Raw genomic sequence first — 22,766 nt, forward strand, 5'->3', positions numbered from 1 at the left:
CATCCAAAATTCAAAATGAAATTTTGTATATAATTGCAAATAAGGTTAGACAAAAAGGAAGAAAAAGGTTATGTTCACATAATTAAATCCAGAATTAAGATTATTATGTTGAAATTATATCTATTAGACAAATTCTATTACGATGAAATATTTAATTTTTCAAAAAAAAAAAAAAAAAAACACCTTTGGGCTTGCATTGCATAGAGCAAATTCCCCAGTACTTCTCCTTCCAGTTATGGTGAAGTCCAGCCCATTACTCTAATGAGAGAACGTGTGAGCTGCACCTGCACAGCCTGCAAGGGACTTCAAAATAAAATATAATATAATATACTATAAATTCAAATTTTCAAAATTTCAAATAGAAGACGTAGAAACGACACCGTTTTAGCCGAAATTTCATTTTCTCCTAGTTTTTCTCCAATCTTCTTCCCTCGCTCTGTCAGACATCTTTCACACACGCACACGCACACCCTCCCACAGCATGCCCTCCGGTCAACCACCACCACCGGCCTTCGAAATCCCCTCCGGCGACCGAATTCCGGCGGGCTAACTGGTTAAACTCGGCACCCGTACATTAAAATCAGGGTAATTTCTAGTTTTACTCAATCTAAGCACTTGATTCATGTTTATACACAAATTGTTGGGTTTAAGCTGCAACATTTAGAAACCCTAGGTGAAATTTGAAACCAGTCCAAGATTCTGTTGGGTATTTTATGTAATTTCCCTTTTATTATCTTATATTATTGTTGTTGTTTTAAATGTCAAGAAATAATGAAGAGGAAGAAAACTGAAGAATAGAACTGAACTTAGTTCTTTAGTCCATTTTATTCAGGTATTGAGCTTGTTGGTTTCGTATAAACCACATGCAATTGGTTTGGCAAGAATGTCTCTTCTAAGTAGGTTCTTTTACAGAAGACCCCCAGATGGCTTGCTTGAATTTGTTGACAGAGTATATGGTAATGTCCTTCATTCTCTAATCTAGAATTGCTATTATAAATTTGATTTTTTTTTTGTGGGTAATGGGTGCATACCTATTGTTTGGTTTCGTGAATTTGTGCAGTTTTTGATTCGTGTTTTTCCACCGAAGTCTTGCCCGATGGAATGTACCAAATATATTTACATGAAATCATAACCGAGTTACATGAGGAATTCCCAGACTCATCCTTCCTCGCATTCAATTTCCGTGAGGGTGAGAAACGGAGCCAGTTTGCAGAAATTCTTTGTGAATATGATGTTACCGTCATAGATTATCCACGACAGTATGAGGGATGCCCTCTCCTTCCATTATCTTTGATTCAACATTTTCTTCGTGTTTGTGAGAGTTGGCTTGCACTTGGAAATCAACAGAATATTATTCTTCTCCATTGTGAGAGAGGGGGTTGGCCGCTCTTGGCATTCCTTTTAGCTAGCTTTTTGATCTTTCGAAAACTGCATAGTGGCGAACGAAGGACTCTTGAAATTGTGCATCGAGAGGCTCCTAAAGGGTTTTTGCAGCTCCTGTCGCCTTTGAATCCATTCCCATCTCAGCTTCGTTACCTTCAGTATGTTGCGAGAAGAAACATTGCTCCAGAGTGGCCACCTCCCGAGCGAGCTCTTTCTTTAGATTGCATCATTCTTCGGGCCATTCCCAGCTTTGATTCTCAGAATGGCTGCAGGCCAATTATCCGTATCTTTGGTAGGAATCTCCATAGTAAGGGTGGGCTTTCGACTGAGATGCTGTTTTCCATGGCCAAGAAGAAGAAGAAAACACTTAGGCATTACTGCCAGGTAAAATTTTTTGTTCTACTCTTCGTATTAGTTTATGTTTCTTGATTTAACTTTGTATTAGTCTATATTTAGTTGTATTTTTCTGATTCCAATATGCTGATTTTTTTATTACAGGCAGACTGCGATGTGATTAAAATTGACATTCAGTGCTTGGTGCAAGGAGATGTTGTATTGGAGTGTGTCCATTTTGACTTGGATTCAGAAAAGGAAATTATGATGTTTCGTATAATGTTCGACACTGCATTTATTCGATCCAACATACTGATGCTTAACACTGAAAACTTGGACATTCTTTGGGATTCAAAGGAGCGGTATCCAAAAGGTTTCAGAGCAGAGGTGAGTATGTCAGTGGGCCTCATTGGATCTTGGATAGAGCTAGAGAAAGAGAACTGATGACACCTGTCTAAGAAAATTAAGCTTATTTAGTCATTTTAGCTCTCTTATTTTCCTCCATTTATTTCTGAGATCCATAAAGAGCCTATAATATTGATAAGATTCTGTGGTTTTTCTTTCCCTACATACAATACAAATTTTCATCTGATTAAATGAAATTCTAAATTCAGGTTTTGTTTGGGGAGGTTGAAAGCATCTCTCCTCCAAAAGCCCCAACTACTATGTTAAATGGTGAGGAGAAAGGTGGATTGCCCATTGAAGCTTTTTCTAGGGTTCAAGAACTGTTCAATGGTGTTGAATGGGTTGATAGCAGTGATGATGCTGCCTTGTGGTTACTTAAACAACTTTCTGTTTTAAGTGATGTGAAAGAACTTTCATGGTTGCAAAGTAAAGCAGCAAGTTTATATTCATCACCTGCTGATTCTGAAGAAGATAACAATGCATCTAGCACTGCTGATAGTTCAGATGAAGCATTTGATATCATTCCCAAATCTTCAAAAGCTCCAACAAAATTACCAATACAAGATACTGTTGATTCAGTCCCCTTACCTTTTGAAAGTGATGGTCCACATGATGTAAATCATGCTTCAGAGCCTCCTCATCAATCAGCAATTGAAAATGATCCGTCATCACTTCATGAGCAATCAACAATACCAAGTGGAGGATCTCGACCTTGTTCAACTCCTATAGCACCGTCTCCACCTCCTCCTGCTAGTAACCCACCATCTCCACCTCCTGTTGGACTTTCTTGCGGAAATCTTTCGCCAATGTCCCATCCACCACCTCCACCTCCGCCTCCACCTCCACCTCCACCTCCACCTGTACCTCCTTCTCTTACTGCTAGTAGAGGGCCTCCCCCACCTCCACCTCCACCTCCACCTCCACCTCCACCTCCACCTCCACCTCCTCCTTTACCTCTACTTCCACCTGCACCTCCCTCTCTTAATACGTTTAGAGCTCCTCCACCGCCGCCACCACCACCACCACCACCACTTCCTTCCTCTAGTGTTCCTAATAGAGATCCTCTAATGCCTCCCCCTGCCACTTCCAATAGGGGTTATTTGCCTCCTCCTCCACCCCCTCCTCCACCTCCTAGTCTCTCACATAAAGCTTCTTCTACACCACCTCCTCCACCCCCACCGCCGCCCCCTTTCAATTCATCTAAAGTTGCACCACTAGCCCCTTCACCTCCCCCTAGTCAACAATCTTTTGTGCCACCCCCACCGCCCCCACTGCCACCGCCACCGCCATCCTCAGGAAGTGCAATTAACAAATTTCAACCACCACCGCCACCACCTCCGATGCCAAAACTGCCCCCTTCGTGTTCAACATCTAATCCTACTTCTGTTCGTGGGGTACCGCCTCCACCACCTCCACCTCCAACAAGTGGGAACCCTGGTAATGTTTGTCGGCCACCACCACCTCCACCACCTCCAGGACCTGCACGGCCAGGTTCAATTGTGCCTCCTCCACCACCAGCACCAAAGCTTCCTGGTGCTCCTACACCACCAAGTCGTGGTGCAACACCAGCTCCTCCCCCGCCTCCTAGAGCTAAAGGCTCTAATGCACTACCGCCACCACCTCCGTTAGTTGGTAAGGTGAAAGCTTCTTCGGGGCCATCAAGTCTTGGAAGAGGTCGAGGTGCTGGTAGCACTACTCTTGCCCCTAAGAAATCTTCACTAAAGCCCCTACACTGGGTAAAAGTTACTCGTGCGATGCAAGGGAGTTTATGGGCTGATTCTCAAAAACAGGAAAATCAGTCAAGGTGTGTTTATTTAGAACTTGTATAAAGATATTATATGTTCCATCTGATAGCTTTTTCAAGACGCTAAAGTAACTTGTGCATTTTCAGGGAACTATTTTATAAGCATTAATCAAATGTTTAGGTTCAGTATACTAAATGATAATGGCACTCGTCGATATGAATAATACTTTCATTCAAATTAAAGGCTGAGCAAGTTAATTGAAAATCAACTTTAGAGCAGCCATTCTACCTTTTTTTACACAGTTTCCTTTTACTTCCTCCTTTTCTGAATGATACTATGTTCTCTGGTGTTTTCGGTTGATTTGCTTCTGTAATTTTCCCTTTTGTTGTGTTTTGTTTTCTCCTACTCCTCTCTCTCCAGGAGGGTGTGTGTGTGGGTAGGTGCGGTTTTGTTCTTATAACACTTCTGATATATCATTGAAAGTTTTTGTTAGTGCCCCTGAAATAGATATTTCAGAGCTTGAGAGTCTGTTCTCAGCTGCCTCTGCTACGGATGGGAGTGGCACTAAAGGTGGAGGTCGACGTGGTTCTAACATGAACAAACCTGAGAAAGTGCAACTGGTAAGCACCCCCCCCCCCCCCACAAACCTTCACTCTCTGTCTTTGTCTCACTATTGTATGTATTACCTATGGTTTGGTGCTGGAAACACTCAGACAAACATTGGAAGTTACATGCTTTCTATTTTATAGTTTTATTCAGTTATAAATGATCCTGAAGATATCTGCACAGAGAATTTTTTTTTTTTTCGAATTATGACAGCTCTATTATTAGGTGCTAATTAACAATTAGACAAATCCTTGGGAAAGATGAAATAAACAATCATATGAAAATCTCTGATTTTGTTGGTGGATGGCTCAACTTTGAGATACTAAACTGCCTAACTCTGTTAACACTTGATGAATATTTGCCTAAAGCACCTCACAAGGAGGCATATTTTAGTTACACTGGCACACCATGATCCCCAACTGATCAATATATGATCCATTGTAGGGCAACCTAAGGTTTTTCTCTGCCTGAATTAAAATCACTGTAGGAAGATATCAGGACTTTGGTTGATTAGCATCCAAATGTGTACCAAAAAGAATGATTCTGTTATATGGAAGGAATAAGCGGTTATCACTCAAAATAAATTTATGATTCAACTCTGCCACTTGTAGCATTTTGCAACATTGAAGTTTTAGTACTGTTGCTATTATTACGACATTGGAATCTCAGGAGGTCCTATCTTTTAAGCATGTTTTATTTAGTGGCACTACATCACAAGTTGATTTTGACTGCACAAAAATTTAGAGATGCACTGGTGCTTTTACCATGAGAAATTTAATTTGTTAATCCTTTTCTTTTTCTCTTTTTTGTTTATTTATTTATTTATTTTTAATTTATGGCAAATATACATCAACATCTTTTATAAATGGTATACTGGACATTTTTTTTGGCCAACTATTGCTGAAGTTAGTTTCTAAATGTCTCTATCAACAATACATAAATGGTGCAGGACATTTTTTATTCTCTCTACCTTTGTTATGTAAATGTTTCTACCAAATGTGGTGCTATTGTATATTATATGTATCTAAAACTCAAGTTTTTTTATGCTGTGTTTCTCTCTGTCAGGTTGACTTGCGTAGAGCGTATAATTGTGAAATAATGCTCTCAAAAATAAAAATTCCTTTGCCAGATATGATTGTAAGTTTCTTTCTTTTACTCATGCTACATGTTCAACTAACTTCAATACAATTTGACAATTGAGGGAATAGTTTTGATTTTTGGTCTCATGGGATTCTTTGTGAATGTATCACACTGGAAATGTGAAATTAGAATTGTCACTGACTTAGTTTTTTTGCACATGCTCTTGAAGACATCAATGTCAAAGTTTTTCAAAGTCATGTCTAAACTTTGTCATCTATTGACAACATTGCATGGTCTTACCGTTGAGCATTCAGCTAACCCTGATTGTGTGTTAGCATAATGTAATAATATAGGCAAGGGATTTTCTCAGATGAATGAGCTTGTTTGTGTTGCTTATCTGTCATTTTGTTGTCCATTCTGGCTGTTTAATGGGGAGTTGGGGATTAAGGAGTGCATCACCCTTTGTCTTTTTTATTTTTCTTTAGCTTTTAGCTAGTCATAAAATTTATCGGGAGAATACAAGATAGCTTTCGATGATTTTCACAAATATCTCACTGATCTCACTCTATTTTCTAGTACAACTACTATCATGCATATTTGATGTGTGACATCTATTAGCTTATTATTTGCTTTAGACTTCACTTATAAATATTAGATTGAGGAATGAATTAATATTAGCTTACAATCATCTTATTGAACTTGCTATGTTATGTTCTTTTAGTTTTGTGCCTTGATGTTGTTTATTTTTGCTGCCCTTATAAGTTATATAGACTGTTTCTTCTTTTTGCTGACAAAACTTATGCATTTTTGTGAAACTTTTACTTGTTAGTTGATGGTCATATTTTTGTCATCTATACCTTCAGAATTCAGTTCTGGCTTTGGATTCTTCTACTCTAGACATTGATCAGGTTGAGAATCTCATTAAATTCTGTCCAACAAAGGAAGAAATGGAAACACTTAAGGTAATCTCTCTCACTCCTCCCGGCCCCCTTGTGCAAGTTTATGCATGATACAATTTCTTGGTGTTCTGGTGATACTCTGTTTAGTATCTAGATTGTTAGCAGTATTTAAAGATTAAGTATGATAGCTCTATCTCTCTTCCTTTTTTTGTGCTTGCATTAGTACTTGAAATTGAAATTATGGTGTCTTGTTACTGTTGCAATTAGGAAACATAATTACTACGCTTGGTTTTTTTGATGAATGAAGAAATATTTTTCAAAAGAAAAAGGCTGACTTGGTGTACAAAATAACATAGCCTAAGCTGAAAAAATTAAGAAAAAATGATGGAAGGGCAAGGGATGTTTTCCGAGAAAAGAAAAGATATAACTTCAGTTGCATCCTTTAGCTTAAAGATGGGAATTCTTTCCTGAAGAATTTTTTATTTGGCTACCTGCAAAAGCACCATGGAAGGCAATGCGGCAATAATCTCTAGACATCTAATGCTCTGCTCCAAATGTCACTGCCACTTCCTTTGCCCACTATGATCCACCACCCTCTAAACAAATTAACACTAACCTTAGCATCACCATGGGAAGCGAGCACAAATTGCCTTAATTTTCATCTATTGGAGGACGAAATAGATCTATCACAATTTAGTTTTACTCTAACAAACTGCAATAGGGAGATAGTTCTACCAAAACGTGGTTTCACATCTTTTTATCTCATTGGAAGTAAACTCCCCGGTACCAATGTTGGAAGTGGGGCCAAGATTGTAGCTATTGAAGCAGACAACAAAACAGATTAGCAGGATGTTGAAGTCGCGGGTTGCGCGAGAAAAATTGCAAGAATATATTGATACTAAAGAGGAGGTTCAAGAGACTAAAGAATGATAAAGTCATTTAAGATCATGAGGGAGCAAGAAGAGCTCAACATTGTGTTACAATATAATTAAATGATTAAATTTATCATTTCTTTTAACCTTAAGATTTTGGAATAATTGATAATTTAACATGGTATTAGAGCAGAAATCTTGAGATCAAACCCTGACAGTTTAACTTGTTGAGGGGTAGCTTGAGCTCACACATGAGGGAGTGTTAGAATATAATTAAATGATTAAATTTATCATTTTATATAAGCTTAAGCTTTTGGGAGAATTGGTGATTTAACACATTGTTTCTGAACAAGTCAAGATCAGGGATGAATTCTTTTCAAGACTATCCAAATCGTTGATTTCATCATTCCAAATAAACCTGATAATGTGGCGGGAAGGGAAGATTTTTTTCAACCTTGTCGCTTCCAAAAGCAGAAGTCAATGCAAGTTCGTAGTTTGACAATTCCTATATTTTGACATTAAAATCGAAGTTCGTGTTTCTCCAACTGAGGTAGAATAACAAAGTGTTTTCTGTAGAATGATTTCTAGATTTTGGCAACTTAAAACTGTTGATATATGTGGCCCACGTGCAATGCCTTGTGTGTTTTATCTGGAGGGAAGAACTGGCATTTTCTGAAAAAGCAGAATTTTATAATTTCTTACCTGTTATTGTCTGGTATTTTCTAGCTGTTTGTGGTGTCCTAGGTGCTTTTGGGTTTTAAGTTGGTTTATTGGCTGTAAGTTACTCTTTTAGGTGTTGATTGAGCACTTTCTAATTTGGTGTCCTAGTCGTAGTAGGGATAGTCTATTAGGTGTTGATTGGGCATTATCTTATTTGGTGTCCTAGTCGTAGACTCTTGAATCAAATGATCATGTCTTGTTGATTGTGTTTTTGTTTCAGAATTATGCAGGTGACAAGGAAATGCTTGGAAAGTGTGAGCAGGTTCTGTCTGATGCCATGTTCTTGAATAAATTCAAATGCTATAGTTTCATATCTGACAAACATATAATTTGTTATGTATTTCAGTTTTTCCTAGAACTGATGAAGGTTCCACGAGTAGAATCCAAGTTACGAGTATTTGCTTTTAAAATCACATTTTCTAGTCAGGTATATTTTTCTCAGATATGTGTTCAATATTTGTTTTTGCGTGCTAATGCTTTAATAATTGTTAGTGCTTATACTCTTGTTTTTGCATAGGTTAATGACCTTAGAAAGAATTTGAATACAATCAATGATGCTGCTAGAGAGGTAATACTAAATGTAATGGTTTTTAAACTGTTGTTCATGGAGAAATGTTTGCTCTACATCTTAAGTATAATACACCTATTACAGGTAAAAGAATCTGTGAAATTACGCCAGATAATGCAGACAATTCTGACTTTGGGAAATGCCTTGAATCAGGGCACTGCACGAGGTCTCACTGCATTAGTATTTGTTTATTGCAAATTTTTATTAACTTGTTGCCCTGCTTGGCTTGATGTTTCTTTTTTGGGTATTGCAGGATCGGCCATAGGATTCAAATTGGACAGCCTTCTTAAGTTATCTGATACTCGTGCAAGAAACAACAAAATGACGTTAATGCATTATTTGTGCAAGGTAGAAATATTAAATCTTCCAAAGAAATGTTTGAGTTATTGTTTATATTATTGAAGTTGTCGTTAAGGTTTGTTGTCCCTAATAAGAGGCGAATTTAATCTAGTTTCAAAATCATATGAATGGAAAAAAAAAATCTATTTTCTTGCAAATAGGTGTTCTTAATTTTTGGTTTTGGTGCTTCATTATTCTTGTGGTGTAACCCATTCAAGGGTTGAGGAGGGTGTTAGTGAAACTCTACTTTCACTTAATCTCCATGCATTTTCTTTTTCTTTCATCTTATCCATTTTTGAACTCAGGAAGTCATTAAAGTTCTCCTTGATGCTTTCCTTTCTTGTAAAGGGTCTTTCTACTCAACCCTGGCTTCCTCTCTTAGTGTTGATCTTTGCCTCCGCTATCATCAGATTTGAGGGAGAGGTCTTGTGATTTTCTTTTGTGTCATTCCTGGATATCCGAATCTCCCTTTGAGGAATATATTCCTAGCATTTTTTTTTCATCGTTGTTATTCCTTGTTTCTTTCCCCATTTTCTTGCACCTTATGGCAACATTTTAGCAAGGCCAAACCATTTTGCAGTGTTGCCATATGGTATTTTCTTGTATATAGGGCTCTAATTGAGCCGAGTCGAGCCGGGTATTGGTTGTTTAAAGTCGGCTAAAAAACAATTATACGTAGGATCAAGCTTGAATCGAGCAGTAGGAACATGTTTGAACTCAGATCGACATAAATCAACCAAGTTTGAGCTCAAGTTAAATTCCAATTTTTTTTATTAGGAAAATTTATACTAATTCTACATTCTAAAATTGCTAAGCCTAACACTATAAAATTTATATAAATTACTATGTATATTATTATACAACAAACAACTAATATATATATATATATATATATATATTATTATGTATGTCTTATTAACATATATGTTAATGTGTGCGTGTGTGTGTACGTGCATGTTAGTATATACACACTAGCACATTTTAATTGTGTATATGTTTATGTATATGTTAATATAGTAATATTATGCTACTATATATATATATATATATATATATATATATATTAGTATACATACATATACATATGTATATGAATATGTTATTGTGTTATTGTGTATGCAGACACTAACATATTTTAGTTATGTATGACGTTAATATTTTGTTATGAGTTAATATTTTAGATTATATTTATACAGGTTAGTATGTAAACCCTAAACCCTATATATGTTGATATATTTATACCAATACATATACATGTATGAGCTTTAATGAGCTGAGTTGAGTTTATACGAGTATTGTTCACGAACTTAAACCGAACCAAGCCAAGTTTATCTGAGTTGACTTGTTTAATATTTGAGCAGTAATTATTGTTCGAGCGCGACTCGTTTATTAAACGAACCAAGCTTGAGTCAAGTTTGTATGAGCTTAACTCGAGTTGTTCGGTTCATTTAAATCCCTACTTGTATATGACTTTACTGAATAATGACTTTGGTGGTTTAGGATAAGGCTCATTTTTAGGTTGCCTTTTGTTGTAGTTTTCTTGATTGTTGTTTTTTATGATTTTATGGGGAAGTATTCTTTATATCTTTGCTTTAATTGTTATATTATTTTTACTTATCAAAAAAAAAAAATGTTATATTATTTTGGTCAGTTGATCTTACATTGGAAATCTCCTGCTTTCCAAGTCTATATACGTCTTTTAGGTACCACCTCATTGTCAAGGCATGACATATGGCACGCTTAGGTTGAATTTTTTGATTGATCCAGACTTGTTCTCCATCATTTGAATGAAGGAAAAATCAATGTCTCGGATGAGTTGTATTATAAAGATGATGTTGATGCATTATCAATAATTACATTAATGATAGTATAATAACATGAATATTGCAATTGATGAATTCTATCTTTTTTTTTTTTTAAGTAATTTAATTACCAAAAAAAAGCAAGATTTACAACAAATCCAAAACACACTACGGATCCCTAAACCCTGATGCTCTGCTAAGTCAACTTCTTAAAAGAGCCACCTGTGGAAACCAAAAACAGCTAATCAATCTGAGAGGTTGGCAATGTACACAGTCCTGAGTAATGAACTAAAGTTTCTAGACAGGATACACATTCCTACGTGCTAAGCTCTCACAAACAGAGAGCATAGGTCACTTCATATAAGAGGACGCTAAAAGCAGAAAACCAGCGAACTACACACTCCCCAGTCCCTGAAATCTTACAAAGCAGCATCTAACTAAGGTAGCTCTCCATAGCCTACCTCAGTTCTCTTTCCTTGCATCTTCGATGCATTGGTGTTGTCCGTCTTTGGAGCAGGCATAAATGCCGGTGAGTGCTTTGTCACAAGCCAATTTTGATGAGCAGATTTTGTCATTTAGTTTCTTCTTATTCTCTTCTCTAGATGATTCAAACTTGCTGATAGTAAAACTGGTAGCTTCTGGATGACCAGATATATCCCTTGACTGCAAGGGATTACAATCAAAGCTTTCTGAATCATCTTCCTTGTCACCTCTGTCTTCTTCTGAACAAGAGGGAAGGATTTCAAACATACATATTCCTGCTACTCTCTCCTTGAGCGAGTTTAGAGCCCTTCTCCTTGTTACAGGCTACAATATAGGAATTGTTTACTGCAATCTTCCCCTCATAATTTATCACCAATTTCCATTCATGGGGTGCTTCAAGCAATTTGAATTATATACAATATCAATGAGGGGAAAATGGGAAATTTTATTGGTTTCTTTGATGGTACTGAAGGTTGCCTTTCCCAAATGATTCCCTTCCATCTTAAAAAAGAAAAAGAAAAAAAGTATTCCAATTGTGAAGATGAGCTGTCAAGTTTGCAAACTGAGTTATGAACACCATTAGCATGTAGTTAAATACTTGACATCCAAATGTTTTGCAGGATTATCATATATCAACACACATGAGAGTGGAGTAAACTTTCCGTCTTTTTTAAGATTTTTTGTATTTCTTTACTTATAGTTGTTAATATTTCAATTTCAATATCCCAGCATTTATGTTCTGCTTTCTTCATTATTTTATCTAAAATGAGTAATTTTTGGCACCTGTATGGGATATTCATATGATGCCATATTAAATTGTTCTTTTTCTTTGATCAGCTCCTTTCTGAGAAATTGCCAGAATTGCTGGATTTTGATAAGGATCTTGTTCATTTAGAAGCTGCCTCTAAGGTCTGTTTGTTATCTTGCTAGTATTGGCTCCTTTGTTTCTTGTAACTTGTTAATGGTTGGTCTATAGCTGACCTGCACAACTTGTTCCTTATCATCATCTGATTGGCCTTCACAAATGACTAGATTCAATTGAAAGCTTTGGCTGAAGAAATGCAAGCTGTCAGTAAAGGTCTTGAAAAGGTTGAGCAAGAACTCACTGCTTCAGAAAATGATGGAGCTATCTCAGTGGGCTTCCAAAAGGTGAGGATAAGGAGATGTGGCATCTTCCCCTCCCCCCCCTTTTATTCTTTTAATTGGTAAACACTACTGATATTTTGGGATCAAATCTGTGACTTCACTCTTTTCCTCTTGTTTTTGTGAAATACTCAATGACGGCTAATTATTTGGCTTGCTTTTAGCAACAGCCATATTAGCAAGTCCCTTTTATCAAAGGCATGCATCTCTGTGGACATTCTTGATGCACATGAGTGTGGTTATCATCTTTATTTGTTCATTTATTTGCTAAATGGTGAGCATATTAATTAGAAGATGAAAATATGTTAGGTCTTATTGACATTATATATGGGCAGATGGAATTGATAGACTTGTTTTTTCTTATGCTTCCAATGGGGACCGTATGAGTTGCTTAAATCTATTTGGACCTTTTGCCAAGGTTGTATTGTAAATGGTCCAATTTGTTGTGGCAAAGGAGGTGCTCTCAATGGGGCTGTCCCTCTATTTCTAGTGAGGTTCAAATGTTCTCGAGTTATTCTTCTCTTATTTTGCACTATGTTTTATTCTATTATAGAACTGTAGTTCTTGCGATCTCAGAGCTCTTTTTTGTTTTCTTTTTTATTTTATTTTATTTTTTTATTTATAAGTAATAAGTGTAATGTGAACCAAGAACACAAGGAAAATGCATGAGAAAACACCTAGTTAGAAGAAAAAAGAACGAAAAAATCAAGATAACTAATCTCCACAAGAGAAACAAAAATAGTTGTTTAAAGTTACAGAGTATAGAAAAATAAAGCTTTAATTTCTTCTAAAGTCTTCTCACGGTCCTCAAAACTTCTATAATTTATTTCCCTCCATAGACACCACAATAGACACAAAGGCACCATCTTCCACACAGCAATACTCCGAGCACTACCAGCAGTCCACCAACATCCTTATAAGTCGACTACTCGTCTAGGCATAACTCAAGATGGCCCTAATCGACTGAAGAAAACATCCCATAAAGCCTTGGCAACGCTATTCTTTTCATCGTCTTATAAAACACCATAGTTCTTGTGGTATGAAGTTAGCAATTAAGTTTAGCACAATTAAACCACCTAGACTTCACCAAATTGTCCTCTTGATCATATTGACACATCACAAGTTTTTGGAAATCTAAATGGATTGTTGGTAAATTCTTAGTCCCAAATATTTAAACCTCTATGTTGTGGGGCAACATTCATATCAAGCATACTTATATCCCCTCTCATGGGCAAGCCTGCCCAACAACGTTGATGCAGGCATTGCACATTCATAATGAAAGGATTTACTAGAAAAGGGGATCACCAAGACTAGAACTTGAGACTTCACCAAAAACAAAAGGCTTTTGTACCAACTTTTCTGGTATGTTGATGAGAGAAGAAAGAACAAGAACAGGAGGGAAGAAAAAAGCGGAGCAGATACCGAGAAAAGAAGGGAGCATACTACCGGGGGGGGGGGACCAAAAAAGAAAAACACAATATTTGCAAGCCTGCCTAACAAGCCTGAATAGAAAGTGGTCCTTGAATTTGCAAAGCAGAAGAATTTAGTAAAAGGGGGCCACCAAGAGTAAGTACGACTTCACAAAAAATTGGGCTGTGATTCCAACTTCTGTGGTTTGTTGAAGAAAGAAAGAAGAGGCAAGAAAATGAATAAAATATCTTGGGAAGAGGAGAGGCCATATCCACTTGTCTGCCAAGAACTCTAACTCTCTCCCTCCCCCCAAGCACCCCCCTATTCATACACATGATATGCATGTATACATGAGACCAAAAAATAAAATTTCAGTGTAACTACACTTACAATGTAATCCAACTTTGTGTCTCTTGCTCCACACATTGATTCCAACAATTGCACCATTTTGTGTGGAAATAATATTGTTATATTTATTGCTCCAATTAATAAATGCATCAGAAGGATGATTTCAATATGGTCCTAGATTGTATTGCATCTTGTTCTGATAATAGTCGGTCAAACTTTCCCTTGGGTACTGGGGCACTAGCTTTTAGTTTTTCATCATGTGGTCTCTTATATTTCTCTTGAATATCCAATATTACTATTTTTCTGTGTCTTACATTTTGTATTCTCTGTCTTGGCATCAATATATACCTCTATACATATATGTATGTATTTGGATAAGTTCTCCATACTTTTCTGGCAAACACTAACCAAGCAGTAAACAAATGGGATGCTTCTAAATAAACTTGTGTTTAGCTAGTATAGAGTCGACTTGATAATTGGCTCAATTCCACGCTTTATCTTTGTTTCCTTCTATGAATTGAAAGGTGCCATGTATTAAGTGGTGCTTGGAATATTCTTGTCAACAATGAGGCATTGGATGTAAATAAGCGTTTAGCATGAATTTTTCAACATGGACCTTTAGTAGGTATTAATACCAGAATTCCTCATTTTCAGGTGCTGAAGAATTTTCTCGATACTGCAGAAGCTGAAGTTAGGTCACTTATCTCGCTTTATTCTGAAGTGGTGAGTCCTGTCCATGGTCATAATTCTTGATAGTTATTGTTCAGTTAATTACTGTAATGCTAAATATTGTCTTTGCAGGGAAGAAATGCAGATTCATTGTCTCAATACTTTGGGGAGGATCCAGCTCGGTGCCCCTTTGAGCAAGGTCTGTTATGTCTTCCTCTATATGTGGGCACACAATAAAGCGATTTGGTTCGAATAGCTGCATTTTTTCTCTTTTTCAGATAAGTGAAATTTATTTGTTCGTTAATGGGAGTATTCTGCTTATGTAGCTTTTACTGTTCTTTTCAGGACAGACAATTAGATCTAAATTTTTTTTTTTTGATAAAGTAAAAATTTATTGAAATGAAAGCGTAAGGCACTTTTACGTACACAGGTAGTATACATAGGAGAGCCAAAGCTGGCCTGAAAAAACCCGAACAAAAACCCAGCAAAAAGCCCCGGAGACAAAACCTAGAAACCGAAATAACACCCAAAAGACAACCCACAAAAGAACCCAAGCAATGCACCCAAAAGAACCCAATTAGGTCTTGTCAAAGACGGTTCCTATTCGGTCTCTAAAATTTAAGAAGTTACGATCAAGTATAAATAAGTAGCAATTAGGTCTTGTCAATCCAATTGGATTACAAAGCAATTTTGTCTGAAATGATCATATCCTTGTGGCATAGCCATTCCAGCTAATATTCATAATTTTTTTTTTTTGGTAATTACCTTTTCCCCCCATGAACTACCAGCCTATATCATTTTACCCCCACGAACTATCACTTCGACAAAAAAAGAGCATCAAACTACCATCTTTACATACTTTGCCCCCTTCCGTCAAGGAATCTTGTTAACTTGGATGGAATATGCCATTTTTTACCGTTAAGTTTGATTTAAAGACCAAAATGCCCATACAGTAATTAATAAAAAATATTAAAATTAATATATTAAAAAAAAAAACTGAAGGAAAAGGGCCGCCACCACCCCTGAGGTGGCCGGGTGGCTTGCGAGCCACCCCCAGAGGTGGATCCGGCCACCTCTGGGGTGGCTCGCAGGCCACCCACAGCCTCTGGGGTGGCCGCGCGGCAATCCTAGAAAAGACCTAGGGTGGCCGTGCGGCCACCCCTTAGGCCGGGGTGGGCCGCGAGCCACCCCATAGGCCGGGGTGGGCCGCGAGCCACCCCAAAGGTGGCCGGAGCCACCTCTGGGGGTGGCTCATAGGCCACCCGGCCACCTCAGGGGGTGGCTGCCGCCACCCCCTTTTCCTTCAGTTTTTTTTTTTTTTTTTTTTTTTGTTTGTTGTTTAAGATGAGGATATTTAGGTAATTTTTGAAATTGAGTTAGGGCATTTAAGTTTTTGCATGAATTAGACTAACAGAATGGGGGAAAGTATGTAAAGATGGTAATTTGATGTTTTTTTTTTGTCGAAGTGGTAGTTCGTGTAGGCAAAATGACATAGGCCGGTAGTTCATGGGGGAAAAGGTAATTACTCTTTTTTTTTTCTTTTTTTTTTTGAAGTAATTAAAAAGAAAAGTTCTCTCTCTCTCTCTCTTCCACTGCCTTCTTCCACACCCCATCCAAAGCCCCGCCCCAGCCTACTCCCATGGCCTCCTTCCCCCACCCCTACGCCCACTTTATCTTTGTACTTGTCTTCATCCTCAATAATGAGACAGACCAAAAATTCAAAAAGAAAATCAATTCAATCCAAGAGTAGCAGGCTTGAACAAGGACAAGGCCCCACTTTTTCAAAACCTTATCACCTGGCAAACTAGGGTTCTCGACATTCTGAGACTTTGACCTCATGCTTTGGCCCAATTAGATCACCATACTCTTTTAGAGCTGTGGTACTGATAATCAAGTAATGAGGGATTGGATAGGTGGGTGAGAACAGCTGTTTGGGTTGCAAGAAAGGGCATAAGTGGTGGCAGCACATGGCCGTTGCTTTGATGGAAAATAAAATGGGAGCTAGGGTTTCAAGAGCATGAATTTGTTTGGGGATTTGGTCAGCTCTGGTTGTTGGTGTCTCAGCAGTGGTGGTGGTTGAGTTGAACAAAAGAGGGGGGGATAAAAACAAAGAGGCGGCTGGGTGAAGTGTGCTTTTTCTTTTTAATTATTTTTTACTAAAAACTTGAAGGTGTTCTTTATTAGTTGTTGATGTGGCAATCCCACATAGATGCCATCTCAACTAAAATAAGCCATTTCAAATAGAAAATTACCATGCCGGCACTTTTCTCATGTGAGGTAAGCGTGCAAATATGTACATGGACTTCTAGCACATAAGAAATTAACTTGACATGTCATCAGTTTCTGTCAATTAGATTGATGAAATGGCCTAATAGCTACTTTTTTTTTAATATTCTAGGACTTGATTGTAACTTTTTAAATTTTAGGGATCGAATTAGAACTTTGTATAATTTTAAGGGACACAAATAGGTGTTTGCGCTTCTTTTTTATCCTGATTTCAGGCATTCATATTTCATACTATTTGGAAACAGTCTCAATGGATATACAAGTTGTATGTAGTTTGCCTTCTCTAATTATCTAGATCAGAAACTTTTGATCTAGGCGGGGGAAAGGCAAGTCTCACGTCTTCTAGCGTTGAGTGCCCCGCGGGGTTTTGGGCTTTGCTGTTTTTTGGGTTTGAGGGCTTGTCGTGTTTTGGGTTTAAGGGCTTGGGTTTCCTGCTCATTTGGAGCTTCTTGTGTATGTTATCTGTGTATTTAGGGGTGCCTTACGCTTTTTAATATATTATTACTTATCAAAAAAACTATCTAGATCAGAAATTTTAAAGAAGAGTTTAATTTGAAGAGATGTATGCTCCTACTTTAGCTATGACTTAGGTGTTTTCTTGTATGATTGTTTTATTGGGGCACTCTATTGCATAAAGGTTCACTACTCAATTATGGGTTGGTAGTTTTGCCCGAAGAGTTTACCTGTTTGTTTTAGAAGACCTCAAAACATGATTCTTGGGAAAGGATTGCTCTCATTGGACTGATTACTTTACTTCCAGGAAAGGAGTGCGCTACTACTAGATTTTTGATCCTAAGAACCTGGCAATTGTTTATGCCTCCAGAGTTCTGAAGCACAAATTTCTTCCTCTTAGGCTCTTACGATGTTTTCTATCTACGGAGAGCTACCACTCTTGAGTACACTGAATGAAACTGGTTGGCTTCCCAAGTATTACCCAATTAAATCTATATTGCTGATTCTTTTAAATTACATTTAGGGCTAATGTTTTAAACAGCATTACATAGTCTTCAATCTGCACAACATCCTCATATAAGGACTGAATCATTGGGTGGTGGATAATTTGTCAGTGGTAGGAGGCGTGGCTCATTGGAATGTTCTCTTTACGCGCAATGTTCAAGATTGGGAGGTGGAGATGGTGATGTCCTTCTTCGAACAGTTATACTCTACTAGGGTTCGACATGGGGAGGTTGATAGGGCGGTGTGGACTCTTTCCAAGAGGAAGAATTTTGAAGTGAAGTCTTTTTATAAAGCTTTAGTTTGTCACGAGACGACTTCATTTCCTTGGAAAGGTATATGGCGTGTTAAAGTTCCGAAGCGGGTTGCGTTCTTTGTCTAGACAGCGGCTTTAGGGAAGATTTTAACTTATGACAATTTACGTAGGCGTGGTATTGTGGTGGTAGAGTGGTGTGTTATGTGTAAAAAGCATGGGGAATCCGTTGATCATCTTCTTCTTCATTGTGACGTGGCTCGGATTGTTTAAAGTTCTTTTTATAGATTGTTTGGGGTGGAGTGGGTTATGCCTAGTTGTGTTGTGGATTTATTGAGTGCTTGGGGCACTTTGCTGGGTCGTGGTCCTGTTCACCGTATGTGGAAGCAGGTTCCTCTATGTGTCTTGTGGGGTTTGTGGCGTGAGAAATTCTAGACTTTTTGAGGATGTGGAGGTACAAGTTGGGGCTCTTTGTAGAAAGGTGCTTAATATGTTATATCTTTGGGTGTCGGCGCATAGCTTGGGTAGTATGCCGTACGCTGATTTTTTACTTTCTTGTTCGTTTCAGTCCTCTTTTTAGGGGCTCCTTTGTATACTTCCTGTGTACTAGGGTTGCGCCCATATGCGCTTTTTAATGAATTCTTACTTATCAAAAAAAAAAAAAAAGGACTGAATCTGGATTTCACTTCAAGCAAAGGATGCTTGACATCTAACTGGTAGGAACTAAACAGGACATAAGTTTTTAGCTATGAGAGATAGGTAACCTCTTATTGAGCTCATTTTTGCAACCGCAGCGCTTGTCCTCTAATAATTGAGGTAAGTTGGTACTGCTTTCAGATATCAAACTATCTTATTGTCTATCTTTTGAGTAAGTGATCTTTCTTATATGTGGTAATATTAGTTTGGTGTCGATCCAAAATTCATTTCTTTGGAAGGCGAAAAAGTATGTATAAACAATAGCCGTTTTTTTAGCACTTCTTAGCTTTTCAATCTGGTTAAGTGAAAACATCTGGCGCTTTGGATATTGCATATTATCCCCGTTTCTTTTTTGACTGTCAAATAGAACTTATGCACACGTATGGGATCGATCCCTTGACTGGATCCTCCACTTGTAAGTATCCTTCACAAAAGGGAGTTATCAAACAAATGTATCATTTATTTAGGAAATTAGCTTATCCTCATTCTGATTAGCTAACAGGACCAGCAGATGTAGTCAGTGTTAACTTGTTTCTCAACGTCTAGTTTACGTGGTGGGGATTGATATGGCTTTTTTGGTTGGATCTCTTATTGCTTGGATCTTTGTTGAAAATAGAATATTTGCATACCTTTAACATCCATGGAGATGATGAAGGTTTTTATCTGTATAAGAATAAGGATCGTGTTTGGGCATAATGTTCACTGATGAGCTTTTGTGGTGGCTTTTGCATCAGTGACACAAGTTTTGGCCGTCTTTGTTAAGATGTTCAAGAAGTCACGAGAAGAGAATGAAAGACTGGCTGATGCTGAAAAGAAGAAATTGGAAAAGGAAGCCATGAAAGAGCGGACATCAGCTAACGCATCCGCAAGGAAAGATGCTTCTCAATAGAGCGGCATGAAACATGAAAACTTGCATAAATTTCTGAGAATATGCAAGAGACATTAATCAGATGGAGGTTGACTCATGCAAGTAAACTGCACCAACCCAAGATCAGAGGTCGCTGCTTTTCTGGAAATCGCTTTGGCGATGATCCACGCTTATCTCCAAAGGTGCAGTTCAGTTTACTCCCACAAAATTGAGCAATTTCATAGCTATTATTGGATGCTGCCTTTTGTCTTCCATCTAAAATCAGTGATGCTTCTATCACAGCCTGTACAAATTGTATTCAAAGATGTAGATATATCAAGGAAACCAACACATGCAGAGTTGCAGTAGCAGACAAACCCCCCACCCACCCAAAACAAAAATACTGATTTAAATTTTTTGTAGCAGCCTCAGTAGATGCAGATTATTGTCTTGCAGATGCTGGTTCAAGATATGTATTTGCTGATATGATAGCAAAAGAATGGTGAAAATATTGTGTTGCTAAATATATGGGATTAGAGATATTAATGGGGTTTAAGTGAAGTGTTGAAACTTTTATGCTCAATGTTGATCACCAAAAAAAAAAGGCAATGCCCAGTGTTTCACTAGAAACTATAGAGACAATGCTGATATTCAATGAATAAAGGTGGCAATGGATTGCCTAGTTCAAGGTGAACATTGAAGTAAAAATAAAGGAAAATTAATTTAGAGGCTTTTAGGGTTTAACATTTTATCAAATTGCTCTTTTAAGGTGTAATTTTTATCAAATCACTCAAAGAGGTATTGTTCTCTTATCGAACAGCTTTATGAACACACGTCCTTAGGTTTCATAATGGTGAACTATGACATCAGGGTGAGGGTCACGTTATAGTCAATAATTTTTATGGACACATGTACATATCGTTGAATCGGTACTAATTAATTTCGTCACTTTTTTTTTAAAAAAAAAATAATAATAATGTAATTTAAAAAAAAAATAATTATATATATATAAAAAAAAAAAAAAAAAAAAAAAAAAAAAAAAAGAAGGAAAGGGCAAGCTAGGAAAATGAAACGAAGTGATAAGGGAGAGTAAAAAACAAGGTGGTTGGGTGGCAAATTGGGTTGATTCGGAGGAAATGATTGAAAATTGGTGGTTCAGCCACTCCCAATGCCACTTAGTGGCCAAAGGAGCAATTTGACCATCTTATCCTAGCAAAAGGGAGTAGTTAAACCATTTTTAATAGCTAAATGAAGTGATTCAACCTCCTAAACCCAACCAAATGGCAAAACTACATCCAATTACTAAAAGAGGTAGTTTGGCCGCTCCAATCACTCTTTTTTTCTTTCATTTTTATTTTTCTCTGGAATTTCATTTTTATTTTTTATTTTTTATTTTTTTATATATATATATATATATATATATATATATATATATATATATATATATATATATATCTGAAATGACATTTTTTAAGTGATGTGACAAACTTAATTGATGTGACTTAACAATATGTACATGTGTCAATATATTATTGGCTCTTATGCCATTAGCCTATATGTCACTAATTATTTATAAGGGTTTGATTTCTACACTTTACCGGTACAACAATTGCACAACAACCCCTCACATGGGGGTGGGCCCCACACACTGGGTCTCACCCCCATGTGAGGAGGTGTTGTGTAATTATTGTGGTGGTGTTGTAAATCCATCATTTTCCTTATATATATTAGAAAAAAGATTCATGCATAATAATTGTACACATGTTGTGCAGGAGTATAGACATATGTGATGGAACCCATGAACCCCACGTGTCTAAAGTTGTGTATATGTTGTGCAAAAATCACTGCTCTAGAGAGAGAGCGCCACATGACGACGGAGCAAATATCAATGAGCAATATAAGTATAGGAAAAAGTCCCACTCTTCAAGCTAAATTAATGGAAAATTTTAGTGTAAAGAGTAATATGTAATTAATTAATTATTTTAGTATTATTAATAACACTTTTAATTCGATAGAAGTCAAATAATTTAATTTTTTATTTTTTTGGTAGATAATCCATAAATTTTTGAGTTGAAGGAATTTAAAGAGGGACCAAAACTATTGTAACTATACAACCCAATTTTCTGAGATTGGAACATTCGTGAAAACTCAAAGCCAATCATCTTTCGGCTCCACCTGAGTCACGTAGGCCCACCTCCACATCAGATCGACCGTCCCTTTCTTTGTATTTTGGTTCTTTTTCGCCGCCGCCCCACTCTCACTCATTCTCTCTCTCTCTCAACACCCTCCACGTGTCGAGCACTTTTTGGTTGTTCGGGCAATCCGACGGCGCGTGGGGACGTAGGAGGCGGTCCCACCTGAATGGCTGTCCGGGCACCAAAACCACCACCACCACCCGTTCATTCCTTAACGCACACAATCTCTTACTTTATCTTTGTTTATCGAATCGTCTCGTGATATCTCTTCTACTCTTTTCTCTCCGGTAGGCTGTAAGAAGATGTGGATATGAAAATATAAAAAATGGTTAAATATAATTTACCCCCTTAACTAATAACTATTTTGTATAAAGCACTACTAATTGATAAATGTTATGCTTTATCCTTTCAAATTATTCATTTCTTGCAACTTAGCCCTATCCGTTAGACTTGACCGTTATGTTGGATAAAAAATCAAAATTGACCTAAATATTCTGAACATACTCTTATTTTGACCATTAAAAAAATCAAAATTACCCTTTGTTTTTTTCTACTAATTAATAAATAAAAAAGGGGAATTTTGGTTTTTTTAATGGTCAAAATAATGGTATTTTCAAAACATTTTGGTCAAATTTAATTTTTCATCTAACATAACCGTCAAGACTGATGTAGGGGGCTAAAATAATAACAGTTTGGTAGTTTAAAAAACCAAATTATAATACTTATCAGT

General features: G+C 37.1%; 1 protein-coding gene across 4 annotated transcripts; it reads left to right on the forward strand.

The window, feature by feature from the left end:
- Positions 1 to 384: 384 nt before the first annotated feature.
- LOC133875569 (formin-like protein 14) lies at positions 385 to 20,397 on the forward strand. Of its 4 annotated transcripts, none has more exons than XR_009901466.1 (18): positions 385 to 585; positions 833 to 956; positions 1,061 to 1,767; positions 1,882 to 2,103; positions 2,331 to 3,925; positions 4,360 to 4,486; positions 5,538 to 5,609; positions 6,416 to 6,514; positions 8,264 to 8,305; positions 8,390 to 8,470; positions 8,561 to 8,611; positions 8,696 to 8,959; positions 12,073 to 12,144; positions 12,268 to 12,384; positions 14,791 to 14,859; positions 14,938 to 15,004; positions 19,729 to 20,044; positions 20,145 to 20,397. XR_009901466.1 is itself a non-coding variant. In XM_062313761.1 (18 exons), exons 2-18 carry the CDS (start codon positions 884 to 886, stop codon positions 19,881 to 19,883), a joined length of 3,726 nt encoding a protein of 1,241 aa, XP_062169745.1. In that variant the 5' UTR covers positions 387 to 585; positions 833 to 883; the 3' UTR covers positions 19,884 to 20,397. The 4 variants fall into 4 exon arrangements, 3 of the variants coding, with proteins under 3 accessions (XP_062169728.1, XP_062169738.1, XP_062169745.1); XM_062313761.1 differs by having other exon boundaries at positions 387 to 585; positions 8,696 to 8,777; positions 8,865 to 8,959; positions 19,729 to 20,397; XM_062313744.1 differs by having other exon boundaries at positions 19,729 to 20,397.
- Positions 20,398 to 22,766: the final 2,369 nt, after the last annotated feature.

Source organism: Alnus glutinosa, chromosome 1 (assembly GCF_958979055.1).
Source record: "Alnus glutinosa chromosome 1, dhAlnGlut1.1, whole genome shotgun sequence".
Lineage (NCBI taxonomy): Eukaryota > Viridiplantae > Streptophyta > Magnoliopsida > Fagales > Betulaceae > Alnus > Alnus glutinosa.